The sequence below is a fragment of the Cyprinodon tularosa genome, unplaced genomic scaffold (genome assembly GCF_016077235.1).
Source record: "Cyprinodon tularosa strain WSP-4 unplaced genomic scaffold, ASM1607723v1 ctg683, whole genome shotgun sequence".
NCBI lineage: Eukaryota > Metazoa > Chordata > Actinopteri > Cyprinodontiformes > Cyprinodontidae > Cyprinodon > Cyprinodon tularosa.
This window is the reverse complement of record NW_024039433.1, coordinates 72,499-97,743: the sequence shown is the minus strand read 5'-3', so window position 1 is coordinate 97,743 and position 25,245 is coordinate 72,499. Positions and strand designations below refer to the sequence as shown.

The 25,245-nt window shown below is 41.3% G+C and overlaps 1 protein-coding gene across 8 annotated transcripts in view; it reads left to right on the top strand.

Moving 5' to 3' along the window:
• fkbp15b (FKBP prolyl isomerase family member 15b) overlaps positions 1–22,464 on the top strand; it is a 29,275-nt gene extending 6,811 nt beyond the window's left edge. For 2 of the 8 annotated variants that reach the window (XM_038267748.1, XM_038267745.1), the window contains exons 9-28: positions 2,329–2,472; positions 2,612–2,751; positions 2,840–2,888; positions 2,966–3,082; positions 4,789–4,873; positions 4,959–5,059; positions 5,156–5,225; positions 6,753–6,862; positions 6,956–7,054; positions 7,151–7,245; positions 8,490–8,592; positions 9,332–9,355; positions 10,551–10,722; positions 13,719–13,855; positions 14,034–14,189; positions 14,343–14,486; positions 16,205–16,312; positions 17,485–18,125; positions 21,752–21,860; positions 21,982–22,464. In XM_038267748.1, coding sequence (XP_038123676.1) covers positions 2,329–2,472; positions 2,612–2,751; positions 2,840–2,888; positions 2,966–3,082; positions 4,789–4,873; positions 4,959–5,059; positions 5,156–5,225; positions 6,753–6,862; positions 6,956–7,054; positions 7,151–7,245; positions 8,490–8,592; positions 9,332–9,355; positions 10,551–10,722; positions 13,719–13,855; positions 14,034–14,189; positions 14,343–14,486; positions 16,205–16,312; positions 17,485–18,125; positions 21,752–21,860; positions 21,982–22,059 — 2,682 coding nt within the window. In that variant the 3' untranslated portion in view covers positions 22,060–22,464. Of the gene's footprint in view, positions 1–2,328; positions 2,473–2,611; positions 2,752–2,839; positions 2,889–2,962; positions 3,083–4,788; positions 4,874–4,958; positions 5,060–5,155; positions 5,226–6,752; positions 6,863–6,955; positions 7,055–7,150; positions 7,246–8,489; positions 8,593–9,331; positions 9,356–10,550; positions 10,723–13,718; positions 13,856–14,033; positions 14,190–14,342; positions 14,487–16,204; positions 16,313–17,484; positions 18,126–21,751; positions 21,861–21,981 lie in introns of all 8 variants that reach the window. The other 6 variants (XM_038267747.1, XM_038267742.1, XM_038267743.1 and 3 more) reach the window with 5 other exon arrangements.
• The last annotated feature ends 2,781 nt before the right edge of the window (positions 22,465–25,245 follow it).

Genomic DNA, 25,245 nt, shown 5'->3' with positions numbered 1-25,245 from the left:
ATCCTGAAACTGTGGTCTCAGTCTGTCATCCATCGCTCCCACGCCGCTCGCAGCCTTACTGTGAATGGCCGCTTCACACCGATGTCGAGCGGTTGAAGTTCCTTTGTCAGACCCCCGGGATAACGGCGAGCACAGCGTTCATTGATTCACCTTTTTTTTCACATCAGCTGTGAGATGGGCACGCAGCGATGGTGATGCGTGGAAAAAAGCACCTGGTCTCCTCACATACACCTGCCTTTCATCATCTCCTCATTCATCCAGCCTTTTTCATTGGCGTTAATATCATGTCATCAGAGCGCTGTGTCTGTCTCGCTGTCAGCTCCCAGATCAGCTTCTCTGATTGGTTGATGCGGCGCGTCCAGCAGCAAAACTTCAATTTTTCCATCTCGAGCAGCAGCAGCGCGTTGGCGGTGCGTCAGATACTTAAACGCTCCCGAGGCGCTGCGGCTGCAGCTCAAAACGCGCTGCAGGACTTTTGCTGCACCTATACGCGCGTCAACCATTGACTTTGCATGTAAACTCCCTGCTTCTGCTGCACCTGCTGGGTCCGGTTCACACCGATGTCGAGCGGTTGAACAGCGAGCACAGCGTTAATTTGTTTCCCCATGTTTTTCACATCAGCTGTGAGATGGGCACGCATGGAGTCACATATTAACAGCGATGGTGATGAGTGGAAAAAAAACACCTGGTCTCCTTCCATTCAGCCACTCTTTCATAATCTCCTCAATGAGGTGGTCTCAAAAGTCGCAGTTGGAACACACATAAGGCGCACCGCACCAAAGGGCGCACCGCACATTTTGAGGGAAAAAAAAGACGTTTAAGTGCGCCTTATAGTCGTGAAAATACGGTATATATCATGCACCTTTTTCTTCCTTTGGTATATTCTTCTTCTTTGACTATTTGAGCTGATGCAAAGAATAAAATTCTCCACTGTGAGATCAGTAAAGTCAATCAATCATTAATTTCCTAAGATGTAAATTTCCTCTATTTCCCACAGTTTCCTATATAGGAGCAATCGGCCAGTTAATGAGAAAGCTGTTCGGGTCCAATTCTCTGGTTGTGCTCATGGGTCTGAGGCACTGTTCACTCCCATTCACCCCATTACTTTGAGTCTCCACTGCCATTGACGCGTTAGGAGGAGAACATGGCTGACTGTTTATTATGATAGATTACAAAAGATCACCAGCTGGTGAACCTCAAGCTCAATCACAGGAATGCACTCAAGAGTAAGAGAATAAATCTAGTGTAGTATGATGAAAAAAGCCAAATAAGAGCCTGATCAGTTATGGAATTGAATAAAATTAAACACTGGGGGGCGCCCAAATAATAAAAGCAGATCAGATCTGCTCTAAGAATAAAAATGGAACCTCAGTTGACCCTCTTTTGCAAAAAAAAGTTGATGCTTGTTTATACCTTGAAACAAATGACCCATGCAGTCGCAGAGACAGCTTTCCAATGGTGTCATTACAACTTATCACCACAGGGGGGCAAAGTCTGTTAAAGCTCTGAAATTTCACAATGCTCCTTTAACAGAAATTAATTTAGCAGGTTTGGAAGTTTCTTTCGGAAAGCGTTTTATTTTCCCCAGTACTTTTCCATGTTCTTTTCCAGCCGAAAGAATCTGGAAGGTCGAATTTACTGGAAAGTTTTGTTTCCTCTGTTAAATATTTAGCTTTAAGCAGGCCCAAATCCAGTAATAACCTTAAGGTGGGGTTCAGTATCTATAAACCAGGGTGGTTTGGGGGCATGAATAACAGAAGAAATTGAAGAAAAAGAAAGCCAGCTGGTGGAATCTGAATATAACAGAAAGTGTTTTTACACTATTTAAACGCCATTAGTATGTTATCACTTCTGTATTAAATCTGAAATTCCCCAATAGGTTTTCCCTGGTGGATAAAGTGAGTTGACTTTTCAATAGAACTATCCCAGTTCTCTAAAATATGATCTATTACCAATTTTATTATTTATTTTCTCCATTATTTAAATGGAAATGGAAAAAAAAAAAACCCTTTCTTCCAGTTTCCTGTCCAGTAGAAACAGTTTTGTTCCAGAAGAAACTGAACCCTGGAAATTTGCTTGTCAAATGATCTGAAACATTTTAATCCATTTTATTTTGGAGGACCTTAGTTCCTAATTAAGCACCATTGAATGACTTGAATACAAGTCTCATATAGAACCTTTTCTCCATCTGTATCGTTTAAGAAATTTAAAAAAATTCTAACATTAAATCTTCCTCACTCAGGAAAAAAAAAGCCTGACCTGCCGGTTGCAATGTAGAGAAATGAACCTAAACTGGTGTTGGTCATGTTTTTAAACCTGTGTGTACAGGGATGGGAAGAAGGTATGCTGGGGATGAAGAAAGTTGGCCGCCGTCTCGTTATCATCCCACCCAGTCTAGCTTATGGATCCAAGGGATTTCCGAATCGAGTCCCACCTAACAGCACCCTGATCTTTGAAGTGGAGCTGCGACGGGTATTATTCCCTACATCGCTCTGTACCAGCACTGATTCTATACTGGATTATTTTCTTTTAGTGATTGATTTGGTAGCTCTGCTGCCTATTTTTTCCTGTTGCTTTTAAACTGTCTAATCTTACCCAGCTTGTCCTCTAGGTAAAGTTTTCCAAAGAAAGTGGATCGGATCAAACAAGCGCCAGCTCCAGAGAGTCTGCTGCTCCCTCCCCAGTACCATCTCCAGCCCCCAGTGTAGAAAGTCTGTCCTCAGAGCCTTCGTCAGCATCAGGCAAACCAGGGTGAGGTTTAACCAGAGATATTTAAGATCCATCAAGTTTTACATCAGTTTGGTTGAACCAGTTTTTTATTTGAGTTCTTTCTTCCAAGGGAGCCACCACTCCGAGCCAAATCAAACTCTTTGGGTGAACAGCTGGGGGTAAAAACTCATTCAGATTAGCAACCTTATTTTTCTTTGGAACTATTTTTGATAAAAATGAATCTTTTTTTTAGCAGCAGAATCCAGATGCCACAAAAGCAAAGCTGATTTCTCGCATGGCAAAGATGGGGCAGCCCATGCCCTTTCTGACCGGAGCCGCCAGCCAACCTGAATCTAGCGACTCGGAACTAGAGGTCGGTTACATCAGAAATTGAACTGGTTTACACTCACTGGAAGAAATGATCATTTAGCACCTTGAAAGGTCTATTTGATATGGTCAGATAAAATGGCTAACAAAGCCAGCATGTGTGTCAGAACAGGCAGTAATGTGTGGGTAGGTGCTAGCCTGGGTTCGATCAGGTCTCACTATCTGTATTTTACACAAAAGCCTCTGAATGATGAGATTTAAATGATTTTAGGTTATTTCTCTTTCTTAAATTGCTGAACTGTATCCTAATGGTACATGGGTACCAAATAGGTTTTATGATCATAAAATGTAAAGTTTGGAATATATGTTAATAATTTGGGCAGACATAAATCTGATAAGACACAACTAAAGTGATCCCAACTGCAAGATCAGTCTGCCTACTTGGAAATGCAAGTTGGTGTAAGCAAAGCTTAGTGAAGTCCAGTGTTACCGGAGGCATTAAATGAGGCATTTTCTCATTTATCTTTAAGGCAAAGACAACTTTCAGCATTTTATTTCTACATAAAGGAAAAAAAGGTGGAAGAGAGAATTGGGACATAAATGGGAGGGTAAAAAAACTTGAAGCATTTTTTTATTTGCTGTATGATCAGGCTGGTTATAATTTGTAGCCTATGCCAGTACATTGCCACAAATAATATCAGTAAGTAATGTAATTAATTACGGTAAGTTTTTTCCAAACTAAGCACAAGCAAGCAAAAAGAAAGATTTGTTGCCTTTTATAAAAATGAACAACTGGTTGATCCAGTTTAATCACTGTTGTGTGTAGCCGGCAACAAAATGCCTAAAAAAAAATTTTTAAGACTCCTTTTTCAGTTTTGGGAATTTAATTAACTGATCCAGCCCCTAAATAGTTCAGGTAATCCCTGCCCTTCCTAATGCAAAATCCTTGTGAAGTTGAAGGAGAGAGATGCAGCCTTTGGCACAAACCACGATTACCGATTGGTCAGCTGATTGACAAATCAGTACACAGGAAGCCAAGTCCCGAACTGATCATACCCCATGGCATATTTAAGCTTAAATAATTTTTTTTTTTTTTGCTACCACAATGTCCTTGTTGATTGGAAGTAGCTGACCAGCCAGAGTCCTGATTGAAATCTGCTGGAGGAAGCTAAATATTCAAGATACAGGAAAAAGCAGGAAAAAGTCAGAAATTATTTCATTGATGTAACGAAAGTGTATTGCTGTCCTGTGACTACTTATAAACTTCTAGATTCTGATTTGGAAACCGAATTGATTATAAAAACGGTGATCCAGATATCACAGAACACATGGACAACAGTTTTCATTTTATTTTGGCCATATTGCATAATCTCACACACTTCTGTTCCCCCACTCGCACTGAAAGCACATAAAGCTATGATCTCCCTGTATCATCCTGTAGGATGAGTATCGTTCATTATTACACTTTGATCTGAAAAAGATTGAGCAAAGAATGTTTGTCAGTAAAAATATTTAACGAGTTAACGGTTTCACCATTATTCTTACTCAGCCACCATTTCATTTGCTATTGGGGCACATGTAGAAAGCTTCTGTGTCCAGAAAATTAATTTAGCAAAATCAATTTTTCCAAGTGTATCTGTGAAACCATCATAAGGTAAAATTTCCTTGGGCTGAAATCATTTCACGAAATATATGATAACTGTTTTGAAACATGTGGTGTTTTAGCTTTATCTTCCTTGTCCTCATTTCCAGGACACCGGCATCAACAGAGTGAAGGGTTACACTGCAGCTCCATCTTCACTGCCGATCACAGCTCCAACTCCTGCTTCCACAATGGGTGAGCTGATCCATCCCGATGTCCGAACTCCTCTGCAGAATTTCCAATCAGAATCCTCTGTTTAACATTAATCTTTCCACTGCAGTCCATCCTCATCCTCACACTGCTCCGTCATCTGCCTTACTTCCTGTCATTCCCTCTGTCGGCCCTTATTCTGGTCTTCAAGGAGGCAGCCATGCTTTTCAGGTGATGCTTGTTAACATTTATCAAAAAATATTGGAAGCAGGTCATTTCCCCTAATTGATTTATGTTTTGTTTTTTTTTAAACCCTCCTACACACAGACCTCTACAGCGCCGTCTCAGATGCAGGCCGTTGGCCAGGTTTACCCTCCTCAGGCCGTCCCATATGTAGGTAAGGAAGTTTGCCTTGTTTAGATGGAGAAATGAATATGCCGTTCATTGTTTTCAGGGTATCCTGTTACAAAGATGAGATCTAGATAGATCTGGATAGTTCTTCTAATAAAAGGGCTTTTCTGCCTGCTAAGGGCTGTAAGCAGAAGATGGTGGAAATTAGGGCAGGATAATGAATCGCTTTTACAATTAAATCACAATTTTAACTAAATGCAATTTTCAATCATAGAAGTACTAAAAAACATCAACATACTTGTGGTTCATTTAAAAATAAAAGTCAAAGAATAATTTGCGATCAAAGTATTGATTAGAAAAGTTAAATATCTAATCTAAAGCCCCTGTCACACCATGACGATTTAGACCAGCGTATGCCTGACGTACGAATGATCTGGCTACGTTGGGTAAGGTATGGATACGTTTTAAGTTATGAGCACGCTGAAAAACACTAGCACACGTTGAGAAATTTTGAGTTTGCTCAAAATCTCCCAACGTGTGCCAGCATATGCCATACGTCGGGCATAAGTTACAGGTACATTATCTGATCGTTGACATACCTTAAGTTAATCACAAGTCCAAAACCTATGAGTAACTTGTGCATAACTTATGCTCTACTTATCAAGAACCCATCTCCAACGTATATTGAGGTATTTGACATGTTCTAGATGACCCCTGAATGTGTTGCTAAGTTATAGCGTTTAATGGGGTATTGACAGGGTTTTGGTTTGCAAGGGGGTTCAGAGGAGGAAACTGTCAGTTCTCCTTCAGACTGCATCCCCATCATAGTGTGAGCAAGAAGATGAGTGTGATGGATCCTCCCTGCGTTCACCCCTACGGCCACGGACAACAAACTTCTTTGCAGACATGACGCTGAATCTGCGGCAACTGCAAACCTCATTTCTTTCTTTTTATTTATTCTTTTTTTGGGCAGGAGTTAAACAGCTTTCAGGTTAAAACAGCAATCAAAGACATGTTTTTATGCAGACCGGGCACCTGAGGGGAGCAGCTTTAACTGATGTAATGCGCTGCATTACACTGCCTTGTGTTTAATGCTTAAGTTGCACTGTTGGACGCAAGTTCTGGACTCGTTATGGATACGCTATGTTTACGCCCACAATTGAAAAAATGCATAGAAAGTTCAGCGTATGCCAGCATTCGAGGAGATTCTTGAACGTCGGGAATACGCTGTCTAAACTGGCAAGGTGTGACAGGGCCCTTCGATTTTTGCGAAATCGTCTTGCTTTGGGAGATGGCCTATGACAGTTAAATGTTAATGATCCTTTCTGTCTGCCAGAATTATAATTGACTCCAGCTCTGTTCAAGCTATTCTTCTCACCAGTCTGCCCAGTGTTAAGTTAGTCAACAGACAGTGTACCTGTATCATTTTTAGCCTGGTACAACATGTTTATACCTAAAGGTCTGAAGCTGGAGAATAGTTTAACATGAAGGCAAAGGAGATTGCAGTAGTTTAACTGATAAAAATAAACAGTAAACTTTAAATACACGTTGAGATGACTGGTTTGATTTTCAGGTTCTGGGGATTTGACCTCCTTCTTGATGACAGAGGCTCGGCAGCACAACACAGAGATCCGGTTAGCCATGGGAAAAGTGGCTGATAAGGTGGATCAACTAGCCACCAAAGTAAATATAACATACCTATTGAAACAAGAATATGCAGTTTGACTATAATGTTTTGAAATTCAAATTTAACTCTTAACTTTTTTTCTCTAACAGATTAGTGATCTTGAAAGACAAGGAACTCATTCTTCTGGTGTTTCTGGAATGACGATGGAAACTTCTATGATTGTGCACAACATTAACCGAATTGTTCAGGTATGCAGGGAGTGGAGGGGTTTGGACCTTTTCTTTTTTAGTACCTTGTCCTGATTGCTGATATTCTTCCTGTTTTTTTTTTGTTTTTTTTTTTAGGAAAATGAAGCTTTGAAAAAGGAATTGTTTGAAAAGAGCTCTCGTATAGAGGAGCAGAACCGTAAGATTGGGGACCTAATCAACCAAAACCAGAAGTGAGTCACAGAGAGTAAAATGGTCTCGGGGTTCGGTTTCTGCAAAAATGACTATTTACTAGTGATGGGTCCAGCAACACTAATGCGCCGGCTTATGTCGCAAGCTCTAACAGCAAAACCCTGCGTCGATGCGTGTTTCAGGAAAGTCACATGACCGACACAGGAGCTGTTTCCAACAGATTGATGCACTAAACTGTGTTTACAAGCGGATATCTCAATGCAACATATCTGTCAAAAAAATGTCAGATCTTTTGCTATTTATCATGAAATTAATAAAAAAATATGGGACAGCCTCAAGGCAAAAGAGGTTTGGAATGGGTGGGAACATTTTGATATCATATTTGTTTTAATTTTCTTTTTGCGTCATCCTGATCATCTCGGTTTTCACTCAACTTATCAGAGTTCAAATAGATTTCAAATTGACTTGATGTTGATACTGTAGTTATTATTTAAATAAACTAAATCCTAGTCCATATTCCTTATTCAGATGTTTGATGAAACTTTCCCATTGCATGTTTACATTTGTGGATTGCATCTAAAAATATTAAACATTTCAATATTAATGATGCATATGAAATAATACATTATAGCAAACAATGGCTTAAATTATATGACAGGTCAGGAAATCAGTCAGTTTAGCCGGTCAAAGAGGCTGCCTGTAATGACTTTTAGTGTCCAGTAGATGTCAGTATTCAGCGACACAGTATAACTACAGTTTGCAAATGTCTCCAAACACTTCCTGAAACATCATTAACCCATCACCATTATTTCCTAAAGGCTCTTCACAGATAATCTCACATGGAAATTCTTAGAAAACACACTGTTGGTGATTATATTAAAAGCCCAGCCAGAAACCTCTAAAAGAGGAGTAGTAAATAATGAATGAAAAGAAAAGTTTGATGTTCATATCTTCTTTCACACAGTAAGACTTGGATCTGAGCTCAAAAACTGGACTTTGATTACCTTGGTAATGAACCAATAAAGTCTCCTTGTATAAACATGAAGCAGCGAGGGAGATGGTGTCACACCTGTGACTGTTTGATGCACTATGCTGCTGCTTCTAAGTGTTAGGAGATTCAGGAAGTCAAAGCAATGGAAAAATATAAATATTGTTGAGTCGTTGTGATTTAAACTAAAAAACTTAACTATAGAGAGTAATCCTCTTGGTGTGAGAATTTAAAGTGAAGATTTGTCGTTTAGTCTTTGATCAATAAAATTTGGAGCCTGTTTTTTTTATTTGCCAGATACATGGAGCAGAGTCACCAGATGCTGGAACAGAGGAACGACACCCTCAAGTCCTCCAGTGAACATAGCCAGGCCAGATTACTGCAGGCTGAGCAAGACAAGGTACGTTTTGGATCAGACCTCGTCAGCCCTGATGATCCTGCAGACATACCTCTGGTTGTTGTAGTATGAGTATTGTTGTAGTATGGATGAGTAAAACCACACAAGCAAAAAAAAAAAAAAAACAGCCTGATTATGGTAGAAGGGAAACCGGCCTGCAGCAGCTGTTGTGGAAGGGGCCATTTCCTGAGTTACTGCAGGAAGTGTGGCTTCTCCTTCCTCACCAACTGGTCCACCATCCTCAGTCAACCCTGTGCTGTATTGTGGAGGGTGGGGGACAGACTTTTGGGGGGTGTTAACCACAGTCTTATGTCCAGGTTGAGCTCCAGGTGAGTTTGACTGCTCTGGTAGACCAGCTCATCCACAGGATGATTTCTACCCATCCAACATCAATCAAAGGCACCCTAGGGGGCCATGTTGGAACCCCCCCCCCAATTAGATCACTATATTCATGTGCGAGAATGGCTTGTCTAGTTTCACTCAGCTTATCAATGTTTCAGTGAACTGTGGCTACATTTTCTGCTGTTGGTTCAAAAAAGCTTCCACTTCACAGCTGTGACTCCTTTAGTTTACAGATGTAACCCAAGATGTATAAGAGTTTTAATATCTACTGCTTTGTGGATGTAATGTGATGGAAAATGTGAGAAGGTTTAAGGGTAGGACTACTTCTGCAAAGCACTGACCTTGCAGCTGATGCTGCTGTGTCTGAGGGGAATTCAGCATTCACTGCTCTCTCTTCCAGCAGCATGCTCGGCCACTGGACCAGGTGAGCCTGATTTCTCAGTGTTCTGCCACCAGACTGGGGTCAACTAGCTTTTGCAAAATAAGCTATGTGATAGTAAAAATACTTGATAGTTTAAATCTGTGAAAATGTGCGTGAACATTGAGTTGCTTCTTAATGGAAATGTTCTGGTGAAGATTCCTAGTCATCAAGGTCATAGTCATTCCAAAACAGCTGAAAAACAAACCACTGGACTTCTTTTCCAAGTTTGAAGACATTTCGCTTCCCATCCAGGATACTTTTTCAGAAATAGCGTTGAATTGCTTTATACAGTATCCCAAGAAAGCCTTGTTTTTGCTTAGACAACATGCAAATTGAAACAGACGTTAAGAAGGAAAACCAACCTTAAATAGAAGCTGTGGACTCAAGATTTCAGCTTTCAAATCCTACTATGCAGCAATTGAGTTAATCCCTTTCCATTGTAACCCCAACCCCTTTACAGGGGAACAGAAGACTCTACCTATTCAGCCAGACCAACAATTCCCTTTATAGACTCCCTCTCAGAGACATAGACAGGTATGAGGCATTGCAGGCTAACGACAAAAAAAGCCAAACGACCCCTATTCCAAATCGTTGGAACTGTTCGTCCGTTTGAATTTACATGTTGTCTGAGCAAAAACAAGGCTTTATTTGGCTACTGTATAAAGCAACTTGACTCCATTTCTGACATTTGAAGTGGAAAAATGTTCCTGGATGGGAAGCGAAACGTATTCAAACTTGGAAACAAAGTCCAGTGTTTTTCTGTTTTTTTTTGTTTTTTTTTTACTTTTTTGGAATAATGAAAATATTCTGTAAGAAAAATCCTTACACAATACTCCTTGCTTTGTATCATTTCAATTTTATCTTTATTAGTTCTGATCCAGCAGAAAGGAGCAATTCAATTTCAGCAGATAAATGACCAAGACAGACTATTTGAACCCAGTCATTTTGCTGCCACTGGATCATCCTCCTCACAGCATTCATCCTCATTGTCTTTTTAACAAGTCTTTCTTTTTCTCTTCTTCTTTCTTTTTCTTTATTAGTTATCATTGATCATTTCCCTCCAGCAGGAATGCGCTGTTTACACCAAGAGTCACTCATCTGATTTTATCACTAAGTTGTTGTGTCCTTCTCATCCTTACATTAAGATAAATTAAGACAACTTACCTTCCACCATCTCCTCCCTTCTTATCTTAACCAGGTCCGTCTGACAGAGGAGCTGGCTTCGTCCACTGCACGGGTCTCTCAGCTGCAGCTTGAAGCTACAGCTCACCAACAGAAGGCCATAAAGCTTCAGTGTGAGCTCAGCTCAGTGTTGCAGGACAGTGAGAGCCACTGCAAACGCATTGCTGCCCTGGAAGCACAGCTCGAAGGTTTGGAAAATGAGAAAGACAAAATGTCATTAAGCCTAATTTTCATTTTCATTGCATTGCAAGGACAAAAAATCTATTATAAACAAAATGTAATACTAATGTACTAACTGAATCGAAACAAAAATTTGATTTAAAAAAAAAAAACATGTCCATCCCAAAGGCAATTCAAAGCTAGAGGTTCCAAGTTTATGCTGCCTTTGTGTAGGCTACCATCCATCCATCCATCCATCCATCCATCTTCTTACGATTATCTGGGGTCGGGCCGCGGGGGTGGCTTCTTCAGTAGGGAGGCCCAGACGTCCCTCCCCCCAGCCACTTGGGCCAACACCTCCGGGGGAATCCCAAGGCGCTCCCAGGCCAGCCGAGAAACATAGTCTCTCCAGCGTGTTCTGGGCCTCCTCCCGGCTACCTTGAATTGGGAATTTTCAACCACAACAACTCTAAAGTCAAAGCTATGAGTTGGAAAGTGACAGAACTCTACTGTCCCCAACTGTCACATTCAAGATGACAGCTTCTCACATCAACACTAGTTAAACTTTCCTTCTTTAGATAATTAGTCAGTCTTTCAAGTACTACTGTGAGTGTTTAGAAGATGTTTAAGAGTTATCCTTTTAGACAAACTACTGTATAGAAAAGAAAAAAAAACTACTACATAGAACAGGGTTTTACTTTGTCATTGTTATTTTGTAATGATGGCCAAATGTGATCACAGACCATACAGGTGTCCACAAGCAAGAACATGGAAAGCTGTCCCCTCTGAGATCACTGTATTCCAAATTCCCAGATGTAAATTGAACACATGATCAAGGAAAGGGCCCTTCTAGATTCACATGAACTCCCCGAACAACAGGGTGTAGTTGATCCTCTATTTAGCTTAGAAACCCAATGAGATGAGTTGGTCAAGAAAGTGGGGGATAGGGGGAGTGGCGACCTAGTGGTTTGGGCGTAGAGATTGGAATCCCGACGTTCTGAGTTCGAGCCCCACTTTCACCCACTGCCACTCTGGGTCTCTGCGCAAGACCCTTTAACCCCACACAATCCCACACAACGGAGGCCCACTGCACCCGAAGGGGATGAGTCAAAAACAGAGGTAAATTTCTCCAATGTGAGATGAATAAAATTCAATTATTATTGAAAACAAGGCTTTGTTTTTGGCCTACTCTATAAAGGCTCGAAAAAGCTTCCTGGATGGGAAGCGAAATGTCTTCGAACTTGGAAACAAAGTCCAGTGGAATTTTTTTTTGTTGCATTTTTTTAAATTATTATTATTATTGTTTTTGTTATGTAAACTGGATTGAAAATGGCACTAGCTTTAAACTAAAAAAGAACTTAGGTTGAAGAAAGAAACTTTACACTAAATCTACTTTAAATGTTTTCCTTTTTTATGTCCTGTTTGACTGATGATACGTTCACACCGCAGATGATTGAAGCAGATGATTTACGTGCAAAGTCAATAAGGCACATCAAAAGAGAGAAATTTAACTTTTACTGCTCTGTGCGCCATATTGACCAATCCGAGAAGCTGGCATGGAGACAGACACGGCGCTGCTGATGATCTCTTATGACCACTCGCCAGAAACTCGCCTATTTATTAATGCCTACTTTAAGTTAAAATGTGAACACCTGCTGGCAAAATATGTTCGCTTTTATTATTCCGGTGCCTGCCCTTTCTACCAGATACCTTCCAGCTGCAACAAACCGTAGTAGAAACCCCCCAGCTGCTGCTAGGGATTCCCAGTTACAGCACACCGCTGGTATGTGGGGATCTGAGCAGCTTCGACAGCAAAATAATTTAAGGCAGGATCTTAATCTTGATGAAATGACCACACAGACGATGTTCTGAGGTGGACTTTCTCACTTAAAAATGTATTAAAATTACTTTTTACTAACTTATCACAGTAACCATGGCAAAGCTGCTCTCTGCCATTGAACACAGGAGCGGCAGAAGCATTAGATGCATCTGGACACTCTTTACTGGATGCACTTTAGGAGCATCACGGATGCTCTAGACGCACATTTGACTTTAATGTGTACAAGCATCAAAAATGAAGCAGTAGGCGCTTTTTTGCTGCCCAAAGCATGTCCGGTGTGAACCTAGCATAAGAGATGAGTTGGTCTAAAAGGTGTAAATTACATTGAAACTGGCAATAGCTTTGAACCGAGACAGAACTTGGGATGAAGAAAGAAACATTACGCTACAATAACTTTTAACTGTAATTTTTTTTTTTGCCTTTATGTCCAGTTTGACTGAGAATCTTTATTAGCATGCAACCTCAACAGTTTCATAAACTTGAAATAGGCCAGCCTGAAAGCAGCTGCATGCTGGGATCAAAGTGAGCATTCTGGCTCGATATCCCTGTGATTCACTGAACCACCTCCAGTTTTACACTTTAGACAGTAAATGAACTTTGTCATATATAAACAAAACAGTTTTTTACACACTGTCCCTTTTCCTTGACAAGTTCCGATAGAGTTGCAGAATTATCTGTAAAGATGCTTTGCAGATGGAGCAAAGATAATCTCTGCAGTTAAAAAGCTCTCTAATTTAGAAAAAACTGTCAAATGAGCCTTGAAAATGCCTGACCTCTGAACTTAGGGTCCAAACAAGTAATCTACTTATGATTAACTGTTGATTAATGGATAAATAAAATAACATTTGTTCTGTCTGATCATCTGATAGGTAGATGGCCGTTTTTCAGTGCTGCAGTCTTGCTGTCGCCCAGAAGTGGGCACTGCTGTTCGTCCTTAAGCTCCACCAGATTCTTATAGCTTAAAGAAAATAAACACACTGAAGGCGTTTAGTGTACATTGATGTCACAAACATGCTGAACAGAAATTCAGCGGTCAGAACTTCCCAGATGGTCTTCCTCCATTTCAGTGTCAGTTCTGTGGTTCTTTCTTGTAGTTTCTGTTCAGTTGGAGGACAAATGATCACATGTATAGCTTTCCTGGTGTACATAGAAAGTGGTTTTAAGTTTTGTGTTGTTGTATTTCAGAGCTGAAGGAGGCTGCAGACAGGGCTCAGAATCAGTACCGCTCAGAGAAGCAAAGGCGCAAAGAGATGGAGCTGAAAGTCAGTTCCATGGAAGAGGAGCTGCAGGACCTGAAATCAGATAAAGAGAACCTAGAACGAGTATGTGGAGTATATGTGGGTTATTTGTTTTTTTGTTGTGGAAATATGAACTTATTAGAAGTCTGCGTATTTGATTATGTTAAGAATTAGTTTGGGGGGTAGAAAAACCCATAATTTATTTCAGGCAGCTGTTTGGGACATGGGAACATCTGAGTAAATGTCTTTCTGCCATGTTCAGGCTCTATCAGATAGGAAGAAGAAGTGGCAGACAGAACGTCAGCATCGAGAAGAGGAGATGGAGGAGCTCCGGAAGAACAACCTGCAGGAACTTGAAAACCTTCGAGCTCAGCTCCGGAAGGCCAGGACCTGCAATGACAGTGCTGCATCAGAGCAGGTTTGTCCTTAAACAATGATTTGGGCCATGGATGTTGAATCATGAGCCTTAAAATCCCATTTACTAACTGACTGTAACTGACTGTTATCTTTAGGTGACCTGTATTCTTACTTTTCTTACTTCTACTAATGGTTTTTTTTTTTTGTGTTGTAGCTGTCTCAGCTGCAGGCAGAGCTAGAAGAAGAATGGAAGAGGAAGAGTGAGCAGATGTTAGCTGCAGCTAAAGAACAGCACCGCAGAGAGCTGGCAGAATTAGTGGAGAACAGGGACACACATCAGGAGATGCTAGCAACTGAGGTGAGGGGTCCCTAAATGACTGCAAACAAATTAAATGGTCACATAACAACACAAGTATTCCCTGCTGGTTACAAGCTGCTCCAATTCCAACTTCTGATCTCGCGAGATTTCAAGGCTCCCACATACTTGATTGGATATTCTGCTCTGAGCCAGGTTGAGTCTTCGGTGATAGTTAAATTAAGCTACTTTTTCTTGGCAGATGCCTTCCTTCCCCACACTGCCATGGCATCCTATCTAAATAAGATAAAAATATAAGAACAGCAGTCTAGCTGTGTTTTTTCTCCTAACATGTCGGCGAGTCAGAGTATGGCTGTTATGCTAATTGCTCATTTCTCTGAGCACTGTGTCATTTCCATCTATCACCTCGGGAGCCTTGTCAGCTCAATTCATTTCAGTTTGTTTATAGCACCAATTCACAACACAGTTTTTCTCTTGGTCATTCTTTATTTTCTACCCATTGGTCTTATTTTCCTTTTACTTCATTTTAGTTCTTTTCAATTCAGTTCTATTCAGTTTATTTCTATAGCGCCAATTCACAACACATGTCATCTCAAGGCACTTTACAGAGAAAATTCAACCAGATCATGCAGTTAGATTAGTTCAAAATTTTCTATTTAAGGAAAACCAGCTGATTGCATTGACCTATCGACTCTAAAGCAATCCTTCACACCAAGCATGCTTGTAGCAACCGTGGAGAGAAAAAAGCAGACAGAAAACGTGTCAAATTTAAAACAGTTGAGTATGACTACTCGTTTCTGGCAAGAAATACTTTCCTGCTGAGCAGTATAAGTATAGTGTGACGCCACATACGTGGTTGTTCGATTTTGCTTTGTGTGCACCTGTCTGCGCAGTTTTGAGTTGGCTTGAACTCTGTGCAGATGGTTTCAGATGTACGTCCACGTGAGTAGGTGATAGCCTTTAGTGCCCCCTTTTCCACTAGTACCAACTTGGCCTTCTCTCCACAGCTCCTCCTCCACAACAGTAGCTTCGACGCTGCTTAGACTTTCCTTATTGGAAAGTGGATTGGTGGGTTCTGACTGGGGTTGGTGTATCCCTCCTTAAGGTAAAAGTAAAACCACTGAGATGAGGCAGAGGAGCTTATGTCTCATGTTACTGTAAAGGGTTAAGACAAGATCATATGTAGAACACAAAGTAAAACAAAAAGTTTTCATAAAATGACCTCCTGCACTTTTAAAAATCCCACCACCACTGAGATGCTACCCCATCATAATGGAAAGTTTATGAAAGCGTGTTATACTGATCCCAACATGTATATAATAAAAATCATGTAAAGGAAGAACAGGAATTTTATCCCTAAATAAAAATGAAATCACTGCAACAACGTTGCTAAAAAACATTAGATATGCATTACATTTTTTTTCTTTATACAGTAATAGCCATTCAAAATTTCCCCACTTTGCTTGATTGGTCCCTGGCTAGTCCCCTAAAATTCCTTTTTAAACATCTAAAATATTCTTTCTGTCATGATTTGTGGATGTTAAGATCTAAATAGAAGCCTTATCTCCTGGTCAGAACCTGTAATTCATTGTAAATAAAATATGCCCAACAATGAGAAGGCCAGTGGCTAGAAGTTGGAGGGGATTTTGCTGCCATTCGGCTGGCTGTTGACTGGGAAGGGCCATTTTTAATGGCTGCTACTGTAAATGCTTTTAAAAAACCTTTAAGCAGAGCCTGAGACCATTAATGTGTTGTTCCAGGTGAAACGTGTGATGAATGGAGTGTTTCATTCTCTGCGGGCAGAGTTTGAGGTCAATGAATCGTACAGTGGCAAGGCTGTGCTGGGGGTGATTGTCACAACCATCAAGGTGAGTTTCTCTTTTTTTTCCCCCAAAATCTACCAAAATAGACTTTCTGTTTGAAGCTAATCCAGGGAACTTTCTCTGCTACAGACAAAGCTGAAAAGATATGCGCCTCTAACATTCAAGAAGCATAACAATTATCAAAATGTAGAACTAAAACCTCTCCTCTGAAACAATGTGATTAGTCAAAACAATTACTGACCTGTTATTGACAAAAGGTCACTAAGTTACCGTCTCCTTCCTGATGTCAGTTCTTTTTAGACCTGGGTCTAAATTTTGTCCATCAAACAAATGTATCTTTTTCAGTCTTAATTGCTTGTAGTTTGATAAAATTCTATATTGCTTGTTGTTTTGTAGACAAGAGTTTTTTTTTTTTTTTTTTTTTTTTTTTTTTCCAGCTGTAAGACAGAGAGCTTCAAATTTCACAGAATATATAAAAAAGGATATAGAAATTATACTAATGATCAGTGGGGCTCCTTCCATCAGTGTGAGCATTAAACATGGAACATGGCTGGGTCTTCCAGCACGACAAGGATCTTAACCCCATCAAAGAAGGAGTGGCTCCGGTAAAAAGCGTTTCAAGGTCCTGGAATGGCCTTAAATGCTTTGAAGTGTTCCAGACCACAACCCCAAAGAAAATTTATGGAGGAAGTTGAAAGTCTGTGTTATGGTCAAAAATACCAGATGCAGAATATACAAACCTTGTGAAGACTGAAGGAAAATGTTTGACATCTGCTATAATATACTGAGTTGAACCTTTTGTTATTGACCAGATATTTATTGTCCACCATAATTATCCTTTAAAATTCCTACAGTGTGATTTCCTGGATTTTTGTTTCAGTTGAAGTGAACCTATGGTGAAAATTGCAGATCTTTCTTGCACAATCAGTGGCTGACTAAATACGTTTTGCCCCCTTGTTTAAAGCTGTTATGATCAAAGTTCTAAAAGCGTTTCATTAGTGTCGCTGGCTCCTACAATGAAAAACTTACTATTAAGGCAGCTTTGTCTCAAACCATCATCAGTTTGTATTTGCCTAGCATTAAAACATTTTACAATGAAGGATTCTGATCATAGAAATCAGTTCAATGTAAATGTATTTTATATGAAAAAAGTTATAATGCCTTAATTTAATTGTGGATTTATTTATTTATTTTTTTTTTAATTTTTTTTCCCCCAGAATGTAACCCTGCAGCTGCTGAGTGGCAAAGATCAATCCCAACTAAAACCAGATAACAAAGAAGATGAAAATGAGGAAAGTCAGGATGTGAAACAACCGGAAAAGAAATGTAATGTTCAAGTTAATGGGGAAAGAGAAGTGAAAGAGGAAGAGATGGTTGAGGAGGAACATGTCGCCGATGCAAATTATCACCAAGTCAATGAAGCTGAGAATGTTCAGGAGGAGGAACCAGAAATGGCGAAGAAGTCAGAGACACCAAGCCAAGCAGGCGATTCTGAAGCTGTTGGTCTTCAGTCAGTTTCCTGCACTGAATCTGCATTTCAGGATCTGGAAAGGCAACAAATAGCATCAGAGGTTAAGGAAGAAGAACAGGAGCAACTATCTGCTACACATACTAACGAAGCAGATATGAGCAAGCGTTTGGGTCCTGATGATGAGACCCCTCTGCCTACAGATGATCAAGAAAAAGCTGCTGAAGTGAGCAGCGGGGTAGATGTTAAGGGAGATGCAGAAAGTGTGGATGATACAGATAACGTTTCAGAAATAATTGCTGCTGCTGCTTCTCTGAAAGCATTTGGACCCCCAGCCAACCCTCCTCCGCCTCCAATGGCTGAGCATAATAACTCTGGAGATGACAAAAGGTGAGTTCTAGTTGGATTTTAGACACTTTAGGAACATCACTTAAACCAAATCAATGCCAAATTACCTTATACCCACTAAGTCACACCTGGAAAACAGCCGACAGCTTACAGGAAGTCAGGCCTCATTAAGTTATTCCGGGGACATTCCCTGTTTTGGCCAACGAAGATTTTGAACGTCGAATGAAAGAGAAAATAATGTTGCATATAAACTTATTACGGTAGCCTAGTAAGAGCACCCACCGAGCATGTTGCTCATAATAAAAAACCTCATAATAACAAACAGCTGCAGTGGTTTAGAGAAGCGGATCAGACCACAAATAACCAAGTAGCTCTAAAATGTTGTGAATTATGGCCAGATACAGGTTTTGCACCAAAATTTGTGACTGGATTTGTTAAACTGAGCTGCGTTGGTTATATTCTGTACAAACAGGGATGGTTCAATAATACAGTATCATGGACCACTTTCTCTTTTTTCCAGAGTTACAGAATAACGAGAGTGAACAACAGTCAATAGGTGCCTGTGTTCAACTGGGCAGCATTCAGAACAGCTCAGCCATTAATTGGCTTAATGAAATTAACTCTTTGCATGGTATTTCCAGACCTTAAAGGAATAGTACACCCAAAACATGATTAGCCTTCATTTTCTACTCACCATGCTGAACAACACTCTGGAGTACTTTTTTGATATCTCAAATGCATCTGGAGATCTGGGAGGCTTCTTGCTGTCTGCTGACATTCAAATGATGGAGGTCTATGGTGACCGAGACAGAAAGGTCTATAAAAGTCCACAAAAAACGTTTCAATATTCCTCCATACTGCTCTTCCAATGTATTCCAAGTGTCCTGAGTGGGTAGCATCCAGAATTTACTCGAAACGAAGTCATTTAGAATGTTTTTAGAGCATAAACAGTAGTGTATAGGATTTCCTGAAAGCGCGCACATGCGCGCTCCCGACGCTATGGAAGCCGGCAGACCAAACCAGCGCATTCAGCTCGGCAAAGAACTCATGCTCTTCCTCAACACTGAAGTCCTCAGACATTTTTCTTTCGTTGTTTCTTTCTTTGCACAGGTAAACAGCACATTTCTTCTTCTACGCTTGCATTATTGGCAGAGCAGACGCTGAATGCGCACTTTCATCTGGTTTGGTCTGCCGGCTTCCGTAGCGTTGTGAGCGCGCATGTGCGCGCTTTCAGGAAATCCTATACACTACTGTTTATGCTCTAAAAACATTCTAAATGACTTCGTTTCGAGTAAATTCTGGATGCTACCCACTCAGGACACTTGGAATACATTGGACGAGCAGTATGGAGGAATATTGACACGTTTTTTGTGGACTTTTATGGACCTTTCTGTCTCGGTCACCATAGACCTCCATTATTTGAATGTCAGCAGACAGCAAGAAGCCTCCCAGATCTCCAGATGCATTTGAGATATCAAAAAAGTACTCCAGAGTGTTGTTCAGCATGAGGGTGAGTAGAAAATGAAGGCTAATCGTGTTTTGGGTGTACTATTCCTTTAAGTCTTAAATGCTTGTAAAAGTTGTGAAATCACAAATTTCAGTAACACCCATAGCTGGTGTTGCGCACAGATTCCTTCCTTGTGCCCCAGCAGTCGGTCAGCAGTTCAACAACCATTGGCTGGAGGAGCGTTGGTTTAAAGGTTGTCTGAAGCATGTTGGTAATGACTGAAAGGACAAGATCGCCAATACAAGCAGCCGAAATGAGTTTCCGTCACAGGGTGGCTGGGTGCATCCTTTGACATCGGATGAGGAGCTCGGAGTTAAGTTTTTGCTCCTCCATGTCAAAAGGAGCCAGCTGAGGTGGCCTGGGCATCTGTTCCGGGTGCCTCCTGGTCGCCTCTCTTGGGAGGTATTCCAGGCATGTCCCTTTGGAAGGAGGCCTCATGGAAGTCACAGGGACTATGGAGGGACTATTATCCAATTTACACTACCTTTTAAAAACCGTGCCGAGACCGGTCCGAGCTCAGTAACTGAGATAACTTATCGTGTGTAAATGGAAAGCAAACTGAACTTAACTGAGCTAGACACAACCGAACCGTTTTTCCCTGGCTCGGTTCTCTGATAACGAGCGCATGAGCAGAACGCGTCATCTCCGTCTGGCTGCACATCCCGATTCACACTCCATTCCAGTAGTTGGCGGTAATGCCCCTCCGGAAGGTGCTTGCCAACCAACACAAAACAGAAGAACAACAACAACTATAAACAACAATCGAAATCTTCTCAACGCAACATTTTAAATAATGGCATTTTAAATAATAACACCGAAGTACAGCAATAATAATCAAGCATAACGTTCTGAATGTGACGGACGCCACCATTTTAATTTGCTTGATTCCCTCCTCCTTCGTCTTCTTCTTGTGTTTTATGGCGGTCTTTTGGTGCATTACCGCCACCAACTGCTTGATTTCCTCCTTCAATACTGGCAGTAATACCGCAGATCGTCATTAGGAGTCGAGGAACCGAGATGGCGTGATGTGTAAACGGTCGTCAGAACCAAGCTTGGCCTGGTTAACTAATCCCAGCTCGGACCGGTCTCAGCATGGATCGGTTTTTCAAGGGTAGTGTAAATGTGGTATATGTCTCTGAACTGGCCTGGTGTCACCTTGGGGTACCCCCGAGCAGCTGGAGGTGTTGTTTGTGGATCGGGAAATCTGGGCATCTCTGCTTAGACTGCTGCCTTCAAGACCAAGCCCTGGATAAAGCGGAAGAAAATGGATTGGAATAAGCAGCCTTTGTAAGAGTCAGTTCCAACTCTGCACCGTGGGAATTAGAGAGGAGAATTGTATAGGGCAGTAAGTATAAACTGAACCAAAAACAAAAACTGAACATTGGTCGGTTCTACGTGAACCCCAGCAAGCAACAGCAGCCGGTACTAGCATGACTGACCTGACAGTAATCCTCAGCAGGACAGCAATATTAAGTTCCAAGTTGGCATGGATCTTGAACACGGTGGAGATCGACAAGCTTTTTGGTACAATGTTCTGATTCTCAGCTTTTGCGTCGACTTACCTGTGGAAAGCAGAAAATGGCTTACAATATGAGACAATTAGTAGCTCACATCCAAAGCCTGCCTTGGAAAAAAGTCAACGGGTCTTAGTGTGTCTTCATATTAAAGCTGAAGTTATTTTGAGTGTTTGTTCAGTGTTTAGTTGGTTTCATGATACAGTTTTCTACTTTTATTGACCACATGTAATTTACCTTTACGCCTTTAAAATTTGTTTTCACTGACATTGATGTTGATTTGTTTGTTTTGAATGTTTAGACTTTTGGATCCAGATTTCTGATATGCTGTTTGGCAGAGTGCGCTTATCAGTTTATTAAAAAACATACAAAAAAAGTAGACTTCGACTGATAGTCATGGAGATCGTAGTACAGTAGGTTTTTTATGTTTTATTTTTTTACAATTTAATTCAGGTGGCATTACAAAGGTCTTAAATATGACTTGTTGAAATGTGCAGATACCCTGCTTAGGGTATTATTTGGGTAAAAATGTTGTAACACTCTGATTTCAGCTGTTTGTGTTCTCCAGTAAACTGTTATAGAATTAATCCTTGTTGAACAACTACCCTTCATACAATAAATGTGTTTTATGTTTGGTGTTTTCTCAGTCTGACTGAAGGAATTGGTGAGGAAAATGGAGAAGAGTCATTTTTCCAGAGCACGCCTCCTTCCAAACCCCCTGCTGCCGCAAGTGAGGAGGAAGAGGAGGATGATATGGTGAGGAAGGACATGTGGACTGTTCTACCCACCTTTTGTTTCTAGTGTTTCTGTAAGATGAGATTAATGAGGTTAAATAAAACTTGTCCTTTGTTACTTTGTGTTATTTTTTATTTTCCAGAGCTTAAAGGGGCGTCCACCACCCGCCCCTCTGTTTGGTGACGATGAGGAAGATGAAGATCTGGACTGGCTGAGCTGACTTCAGCCCTGGTTGTTGGCTCTGTCCTTTGGAGCATCCGGGACAGAAACCCAGCCACTTTACACTCTGATTGTGGAACATAAAACATCTCTGTACTGCAATGAAAAATCAATTCCCTTTACTTTATTCTCAAAGAACCTGTTGTGGATGTTATTTTTATGTCGCACTTAGCAGATCAGATTTTCTAAAATCCCCATTAGTGACCTTTTTAGTTTTATCAATGTGACACGGTTTTTAAGAATAACCATTTTACTCACATCAGATTCATGTCGCAGTATTTGGCCTGGCTTTTTTTAAAATGTTAAACTCTTTCTTAAGAGCAGTTTCATATGGGAAATTCAGGAATTTTACTAATACATGTCAGCATTCTTTCCCTAATGTAATTAAATTATTCCTACAATACAATTTTTGTTTTGTTTTTTTCCAGCTTTAGAAGTACATTTCAGGGGGCATGCTTCAGTAACCTGACACCGCCAGATGGATTTGCTCCGCATATCCATCTGGAAACCTTCCGTTGAAGTAATTTTGGGAAGGGGCGAAAATACTGGTTAGCTGATTGGCCTATGTTGGTGATAGACGGGCCGAATAAACCAATCAAATCAACGAAGCATATGACGTACTAACAGAGTGACACCGAAAACACAACCACAAGCCAGGCTACTCTTGCTGCTCTTGCCGAAACCAGTCAGGAGAAGAGCAAAAACATCTTTTCCTCTGAGAAAAGCCTCCAGAGCAGTGTTTTGCTCTTCTTTTAGTGAAGAAATACTCTAATTCCGATAAAACTTGCTCGATAGCCACGCTAACTCTAGTTTCCTCGGCTGAAGCCGCCATGTTCTTTAGACTGAACTGTCGTGCTTCTCGTTGCGTCACACCTCAACCCGCCTCAAAGCAAACGCTGATTGGACGTTCGTTTGGTGGACTGCTCTGAATTTTCTTTAACGGAGAGTCCAGACTGATCTGCGAGTGAAACCTTGAAAGCTGGCGAGATCAGGATGGTCTCACGAGGTTAATGCTTCAGTGGGGCAGTGGTTAGAATGCACAACTAATGTAACCTTGTGAGACCATCCTGATCTTGCAAGCTTGTGGTTGTGTTTTCGTCGTCGCTCTGTTAGTACGCCATATGCTTCGTTGATCTGATTGGTTTATTCGGCCCGTCTATCACCAGCATAGGCCAATCAGCTAACCAGTATTTTCACCCCTTCCCAAAATTACTTCAACGGAGGGTTTCCAGATGGATATGCGGAACAAATCCTACTGGCGGAGTCAGGTTACAACTCATTTACGCTGGCCTTATGCTGCGTTCACACCGGGGGCAGCTGGCGCGACAGAAGCAGCGAGTTTACATGCAAAGTCAATGGTTGACGCGCGTCAAGGCGCAGCAAAAGGTCCTGCGGCGCGTTTCGAGCAGCAAGCGCAGCGCGTCTGAGCAGCTGAAGCAGCGCGTCGGGCGCGTTTCGGCATCTGACGCGCGTGACGCGCCGCAAACGCGTTGCTGCTCGAGATGGAAAAATTGAATTTTTGCTGCCCGACGCGCCGCGTCAACCAATCAGAGAAGCTGATCTGGGAGCTGGCAGGGAGAGAGACACAGCGCTGATGACACAGACCGCTCTGATTACTCCTCTTAAACAGTTTATTAACGCATAATTAACTTAAAATATATACATCTGCCGGCAGAATATGTTCGCTTTTATTATTGTGGTGCCTGCAGATCGGATTATTTAGATGAAAAACACCTACCAGCCGCCGCGATAAACCGTGAGGAGGCGACCCGCCAGAGGCTGTTGATGAATGGATTCCTTCTGTCGGCGCACCGCCGGTATGTGGGGGTCTGAGCGGCTCCGACAGAAATAATATTGGGAGGCAGGATCGTAATCTGGATGAACTGACTGCACTGATGAAGTTTTCAGGTGTATTTTCTCACTTAAAAACATATTAAAACTACTTTATTCCCACTGATCACAGCAAATATAGCTGCAAGGCAGAGAAAGGATAGTGAAGCTCCGCCCAACGCGCGTCAGAGCCACTTTTGGACCGCGCAGGCAGAGCAGCAAAGCTGCTTCAGCCGCGCGTCAGAACTAACTGGTACAAGCAGCAAAAATGAAGCAGCAGACGCGATTTTGCTGCCCCCGGTGTGAACGCAGCATGAGTCCTCGACATAGCCGACCCGGGTTCGAATCCGACCTGTGGTCCTTTGCCACATTTCTCTCCCCGTCTCTCGAGCCCCCTTTCCTGTCAGCCCACAAACAAAGATGTTTAAGGAGTCAAATATTCACATTTGGGTGGAAATTTTGGCCTCTTAAACTGCTTCTACACAGTGTGCAGAATTATTAGGCAAGTTACATTTTTGAGGATTATTTTTATTATTGGGCCACAATTGTGTTTTCAGTCAACCCAAAAGACTCCTTAATATCAAAGTTTCATATTTTTGGAAGTTGTTTTTTTTTTTTTTTTTTAGATTTAGCAATTTAATGAGGATGTCTGTGTGCAGGTAAATATTACTGTGCAGAGTTATTAGGCAACATAATAGAAAACAAATATATACCCATCTCACTTGTTTATTTTCACCAGCTAAACCAATGTAACTCAAATTTTAGAAATAAACATTTGTAACATTCCTAAAAAAAAAAATCAATGACCAATATAGCCATCTTTCTTCACCCCGATGCTCAAAAGCCTTCCATCCATAGATTCTGTCAGTGTCTTTATCTGTTTGCGATCCACATTGTGTGCAGCAGCCAACACTGCCTCCCAGACACTGCTCAGAGAGGTGGACTGTTTTCCCTCCCTGTAGATCTCACATTTCATGAAGGACCACAGGTTCTCGATGGGGTTCAGATCGGGTGAACAAGGGGGAAATGTCATTATTTGAGCTCATTTTAGACTTTTTTTTTGGCCAGCCACACTCTGGTGTATTTTGATGTGTCTGACGGAGCATTGTCCTGCGTGAATATGTTTTTCTTCAATGATGGCGATGACTTATTGTACCACTATTTGAAGAAGGTGTCTTCCAGAGACTCGCAGTAGGTCTGGGAGTTGATCTCGACTCCATTATCAACCCAAAAAGGTCCCGCAAGCTCATCTTTAATGATACCAGTGCTCCACCTCCACCTTGCTGGCATCTGAGTCCATAAGGAACTCACTGCCCTTTACTGATCCAGCCTGGTGCCCATCCATCTAGACTCATTT